At 49.3% G+C, this 6,605-nt stretch overlaps 1 protein-coding gene across 1 annotated transcript; it reads right to left on the bottom strand.

Moving 5' to 3' along the window:
• Positions 1–1,568: 1,568 nt before the first annotated feature.
• GPX2 (glutathione peroxidase 2) lies at positions 1,569–4,945 on the bottom strand. Its single transcript, XM_057733305.1, has 2 exons — positions 4,577–4,945; positions 1,569–2,273 (listed from the first exon to the last, which is right to left on the bottom strand). Exons 1-2 carry the CDS (start codon positions 4,796–4,798, stop codon positions 1,923–1,925), a joined length of 573 nt encoding a protein of 190 aa, XP_057589288.1. The 5' UTR covers positions 4,799–4,945; the 3' UTR covers positions 1,569–1,922.
• Positions 4,946–6,605: the final 1,660 nt, after the last annotated feature.

Raw genomic sequence — 6,605 nt, forward strand, 5'->3', positions numbered from 1 at the left:
ACTCTCCCTGCAAAATCACTTATACTGTAATTCCCATTCCTTTGGGGGTCTCCAAATAATTCTCTCAACTTGAGCCTCATGGGGAAGACCCAACACCTTGTTCTGGCACATCAGGCCCTAGGTGGCCTGTGGCTCAATGTCAGCATCCGGGATAGCTGACTGCTGTGAGACATCACACCGGCAGTAGCACGGTGAAGATGATGGACAGATCATGCTAGCATCCCACATGGATCTGATTTTATTTCTTCAGGGAAGCAGTTTGTCCCTGCAGGTATTGCTCAAAAGTCGGTGCTTGGTCTTGCCCCCACGAACCCATACTCCAGCTGTTGGCTCTGAGAGTAGGAATCTTGAAAGGCTTGAGTTCTCAAGAGTCAAGTTAAGGGCAACCTTAACTTAGCAAAGGCCTGCAGAAGGATGTGGGGGATGCCCACGATACCACTCAGGTTACCATTTTGAAATAGAGCACCATCGGTGACACAGCTTTAGTAAAAGGTCGGACAGTGGGGAGCCTTAACTTCTGTTCCACATTTACCTCTCAGCTGACGCAAGTGCTTGGAAAATGGGTATGGGGAGCATTCTAGGAAAAGCATTTTCCTCTTAGCATTGGGGTTCTCTTGGAGTGTGTCCAGTTTGGAGAACTGTTCCTTCAGGGCTTCAATGAAGAGAAGTAAAATATTCCATCTAGTGATCAAAGAAGGAAGGGCAAAATGAGAAGCTTCCAGGAAGAGGTTTGTGGGACAAAGGGAGAGGGCAGTGGCCTGTCCGTAGGTGTCTTTTCTAGAGCATGATAGGACCTGGCCTTGGTGTCTGCCTGTACTAGGTGAGGAATCTGGGGCACTGTCCTTCAAAGCCATTTGGCAGAACTCTGTCCTCACAGAGAACAGCTGTCGGGTTGGCGGGTTATAAACAGACTGACTGTCCGAAGGGAGGCCCTCTCCCATCCCCACCCTCATGGAAAAGGAAGTGAAACCAATCACTCATGCCTAAATTCGTCTGTCTTGTTCCTGCACTTGTGAGTTTGTGAGTGTGAGAAAGACAAGGGTGGAACGTGAACTTTAAAAAGGAGGGAGAGTCAATCTAACAAGGGATCCAAAACAAACATTACTCCACAAGGTAATCAGGAAGTGGGTAAAGTGCTCTTTGTGTTCCCAGTAACTGTACCCTCCACGCCCTTGCTGTCAGCAAAAGTGGACCAAGCTCAGCTTCTCAAGGTGCAGGTAACATTCAATCAGCCCAGTCCCCACGGTGAGAATGACATCATCCTGACGGGAATCCTCTCACTAACTTCCCAGGGCTTCCTCCGTGTTTCTTCCCGTCTTCCCGTTATCACGTCCTTTCCCCAGTTCTGAAGAAGAGCCATGAAGTAATAGAATAACACATTTCCCGAAACTCCGCCTGCCACCCAGACCTTGACCACAGCCTGCTCTCCAGACGGTCATTGGGGTGTCCCCTCCGTCTGAACCTCCTTCTCCTCAGCCTTTGTGTGCTGCCAGCCCCTCTGTCCCACCTGCAGTTTTACACCATCCCTCCCGCCTCGGTCAAGGAAGAAGACGCAGAGAGCCTGGCCATTTCCACACCCGCCCTTTATTGGGCTGAGCCAGCAGGCTGGCCCTGGGCCTTCACAAGCTTCTCAGACGCCTCCCATACAGATTTCGGAAGGGGCCATCATTCTGTGAAGGATCAGAGCCCACCCAAGTCTTGGAGCCCCAGGTTGAATCACGAACCAGAAGGCTTGGGGGAGGGAAAGGAAACAGGCAGACCAGAAAGGCAAGGTTTTCAATGAAGGGGACTGATCTGAAGGGAATCCCAGGCCCAGCAGAGTCTCCTGAGTCTCCTGAATGCGCAGGAAAGACCCTCAGGGGCAGGAGGAAGTAGGAGATCTGCATGCCCAGCGGCTGGTGTTTATACCACGCGGCTGGTGTTTATATGGCAACTTTGAGGAGGCGCTTGATGTCTGGCTCGATGTTGATGGTTGGGAAGGTGCGGCTGTAGCGGCGGAAGGGCTCCCCCTCCGGCCCGATGAGGAACTTCTCAAAGTTCCAGGACACATCTGAGCGGCGCACGGGGCTCCAAATGATGAACTTGGGATCGGTCATGAGGGAAAACGCGTCGTCGTAAGGGTAGGGGAGCTTATCCTTCAGGTAGGCGAAGACAGGATGCTCGTTCTGACCGTTCACATCACACTTTTGGACCAGGGTGAAGGTGGGCTGGAATCCACCCCCAGGGCGCACGTACTTGAGGCTGTTCAGGATCTCCTCATTCTGACAGTTCTCCTGGGGGAGGAAAGAGACAAAGAGCTTGGAAAAGGCCAGCGGGAGATGAAGGCTCTACAAAGTCTCTCACCCTCCTGTACTCCCCTGGACCATTCTTTCTGTGTCTTTTTCTCCCTCTGTTCCTTCTTTTTCCTCCTTCATTTGCTTTGCCCTACTTTTGACTGGGAGTTTTTCCTCTCACGGCTGTTGTCTGATGGTTTGCTAGGTCATTTCTGAAAGTTCTCGCAGATCCTAGCTTGAATGTTCTTGTACTGAGAGATTTAGCACTTTTGAGCGGTCACTTCTCTCTCCGATCTACCATGAGCAGTTCTTAGGGTATCTGTCTGAAGCTTCAAGGACGCTTGTGTTCCGAGCAATAGAAAGAAAGGGAAAGGAGGCTCAGGACATACGGCCTAGAAACCCTCCTTCCACTTACATACCCACACGTGCCTGCCCCCACCCCCCCACACATACCTGCCACCACCTTCCCTTTCCTTCTGCCCTGAGTTTGCCTCTCTTGCTTCTGATTACCTCTAAGTGTTGAATAGCCTTGGCCTTTGCCCTACTCAGCTCCTCAAACTAAAGGTGACATTGAGGCCTAGAAGAATGGGATTTATAGCCTTTTCCTTTCATCTTGCCTTGTCCTAGAAGTACAAGTAGGAGGAAGCTCTGATGAAGGAAAACCCCATCCAAGGAGGACTAGTTTTCAGGTGCCATAAAGGCAAAGTAGGTTAGAGACAGCAATGAATGTGCTGTGAACGGAGTTACTTCGCGCCCAACAGGCATGAAGGAAATAGGACTGAGGGTTTAGGCTTCTGGAACAGGTCTGTGGAAGGGGAAGTTAAGGAAATGAGTGCTTGAGGGCCCAAAGTTGTGAATGTGTAATTCTCCTTCCTTTCACTTAGACTCCTGCACCTCACGCGCTGTACTCAGCTAGAATGCTTTAGCTCTCAACCTGTTACCTGTCTTTCCTCCCCGCTGCCAGCACTGTCCTATCCCCACTTAGCATTCCCCACCCCTGACAACTTCCAAAGGCCCATGGAAACCCTTATTTTCCACCTCCCCGCCCTGAGTCTAAGAGTCAGATATCTGCCCCCAGGAAAAAGTTCCTGCCTCTGACCTACTAGAACCAATTAGTACAGTCAGTTCCAGGCCATCATGACATCTTGAGCCCAGAGTTGATCCCTACTAGATGTCTTATCTCCTAATGCAAATGACTGGCTGGCTGGCTACCGGTCAGTTACAGATTCCCTCCAGCAACTGGCTGGCCTGAAGTGATGGCTGCAGGCACCTCCAGGGCCATAGAGACACTTCTGAAGAGGTTTTGGCCTGGCCAAGCCTAGAAACAGAACTGAGATGGGAAGAAACAGTGAGAGCACTCATGGTTTGGGTTCAGGTCTATCACAGCCAATGACATTTCAGCCTTCCTGCCTATATCCCTGCTAATCTCTTCCTTGCCTTCATGCCACTGTGAATTGAACCAGAGGCATTATAATTGGAGGGTTCTCTTGGGGACATTCTGCCTGCTTGTGCTATTAAAATCCTCAGTGAAAATAGAATTCCTAAAAGATAACATGAGGTGTGCAGGCTGAAGATCTATAACAACTTGACCCATTAATCGGGGACAGCGAGGTGTGTGTGATGCCCAGAAGAGACACGTACACGTTGCAGACCCTCTTGCCTTCCCCCAAATTCACTCTCCACTTGGCTGATTTCAAACAAACAAATAAAAACTTTCAATCTAAATAATAAAGTTGCTTGCCTCTGCATATTACTTTATACTTTTGTTACTTTTGTAGTTCTTATCCCCTCAACCTCACAATAATCCTATCAGATAAGTGCTATAATCCCTAGTTTATAGATGAGGAAACCAAGACAGAAAAACTGAGTGACTCTTCCAAGGCCAGAACCGTTAAATAGCAGTATTGAGTCTAGTGAGAAGAAAGGTCTCGTGAGTCAGTTTAATCCTAGTTTGATTCTTGATCTTGTATATCCTCCAGCTATTCATTCAACAAGTATTTAATGAGTGACTTCCATACCCAGGCACTGAGGATGCAATGGAGAGAAAAATAGACCTGGTACCAGCCCTGATGGAGTGTGATGGGAAGACAAGAAACCATAAAAATCCACACCTTCCGTGTTTTATCACAAACAGAATCACACTGACTTCCCTCTGGTGCTCACATGCACCTAAAGACCTAGATTAACAAAACATAACCCACGATTCCAGACACTCCAACAGACATAGTCATTCTGCCCCTCTCCTTAGCCCACTAGAGCTACAGCAACCCAGCTCCTTGGGTAGAATACCAGGGACCTCTCACCTGATGTCCAAATTGGTTGCAAGGGAAGCCAAGAACCACCAGGCGCCTGGGAAAGCGGCATTGCAGCTCGTTGAGTTGGGTGAAGTCCCGGGTGGTTGTGCCTCAGAGCGAGGCCACATTCTCAATCAGCACTGCCCTGCCTCGGAATGTATTAAAATCTACCTTCTCCCCATCCAGGCTGATAGCACTGAGGTCGTAGAAGGACTTGGCAATGTAAGCCATGGTAGAAGTGCAGAGCGAGTGGCAGAGCAGTGTGAGCCCACTTAAGGGTCTATTAAAAGGGTGGGGAGGAAGGAGGAGCCAGGAAGGAGCTCACAATGGGGCTTTGAGCATCCCCAGGATGACTTAGCAAAAAGTCACCTACCTGTAAGTGCCAGTTTGAACAAGAAGGTTGCTCCTCCTATTTAGACTCTGAACAAAGCCACCTCCCTGCCCCACCCTGCTGGCAACCTAGGAAGGGCCAATGTGATATCTCTGAGCAGACATGAATAATTCACTGCTTGCAGGAAACCAGAGCCCCAAAGGTCGGACAGGGAGGAAAAAAAGAGAGGGAGGGTTGCAAGATTGACTCCTACTTGCCCCAGCAAATTGTTTTCACTTGGCACAGACATTTATTGAGTGCCTGCTGAGTGCCGAGCTCTGAATTGTGCAGTTGAGAGGTCAGCGTCCGCCGAGCGCTGAAAGATGAGGAAGAGAATTGGGCACATGTCTCCTTGACTCAGGCTACAACTGAAACATACATGTTACTGTTCACATTTCTCTCTTTGGCCGTTACTTTCCACAAGCACAAAATCAAAGGGACTGTTAGGAGGATGCTATGTGATTTACTAAAATAATGGCTTTCAGTGCCTCAGCTTGCACCACTCTGAAGAGGTGAAGTTGTGTTTGTCTTGAAAAGTCTTTCAGTGAGTGATGGTACTTGTCCTGGAGAGCACGTGTGCCCTTGCCCCTGCCCTGTACCATGTCCTCTGATATCCCACCCCCCACCCCCACAGGGTCAAGAGGATGCAGTTGGTTGTGGCTGGGTTAACAGAGAGGAATCACAGGGCAGGTGTGTAAACTCAGAGGGGGTTGTGCTGGTCATTCCCCACAGAAGGAAGTGTGCAGGGAGTTGAAGCTGCTATGGTTGTAGACCCAGCGAGGCCACTTGGGATGTTTTCAGCACCAGCATGCAATGTGTTGCAGGACATCTGGGGACCTGCTAAGGGCTGTAATGGGAGCACAGCACTGGAAGCCCACAGAAACTAAAAAAACCTAATGCTTCACTTCATTCTTCCAAACACCCACCAATGCAACAAATCAGGGTTTTGGTTTTTGTTTTCATTTGTTTTTAATGCCTGGATTTCTCCATCAGTAAAGCTGGGCGTTAGGCTTTACCTGGTCTTGGGATTTTAGAGCAAAATTTCAATAACAATGCAGTTGTTTACTAGAGAGTGTATGTGTCCATTGGGAACTGTCTCCTAGAACAAAGAATAAGCCAGGTTGGGGAGGAGCTGGTCTTGAGAATCTGATTTGTTGAGAAGCTGGAGGATGTACTCTCTAGGAAGTGCCCGGCTTTTCTGTCTTTTGGAGCCTGTTCATGGCTGTTTATAGCAACACGGGAACCCATACATCTCAACTGGCTGCTCCCCACAAACAAGCCTCCATTACCTAAGTGGGAATGGAATCTTTTGTGGCTAGAAGAGGGGGCCGGAAACACAGAGAGAAGTGTGTCCCCTGCTGAGGCTGGGTGGAGTTGCTAGAAAAAGCAAATAAACATGCCTCCTAAGCCACTGAGTCAGAACTTGACCCTGATAGTGGACTAAACTAACATGAATTTGCCAGATTCACCTGTATGCCTAGCATTTCCCTAGTACCCTCTGGGCTCCAAACGCCTCTTACTGGCTGCCCTTCTGGGACCCCTTTCCAGGAAGACCATGGAAGTTCCTGAGCTGAGGAGTGGGGGTCCGTCTTCCTTAGGTAGATGCCATCCCTTTTCTCCAAGGGCAACCTAGAACACTTTGAGTCACCCAGTTTCTCACCTTTCACA

Source organism: Hippopotamus amphibius, chromosome 4, assembly GCF_030028045.1.
Source record: "Hippopotamus amphibius kiboko isolate mHipAmp2 chromosome 4, mHipAmp2.hap2, whole genome shotgun sequence".
Classification (NCBI taxonomy): Eukaryota; Metazoa; Chordata; class Mammalia; order Artiodactyla; family Hippopotamidae; genus Hippopotamus; species Hippopotamus amphibius.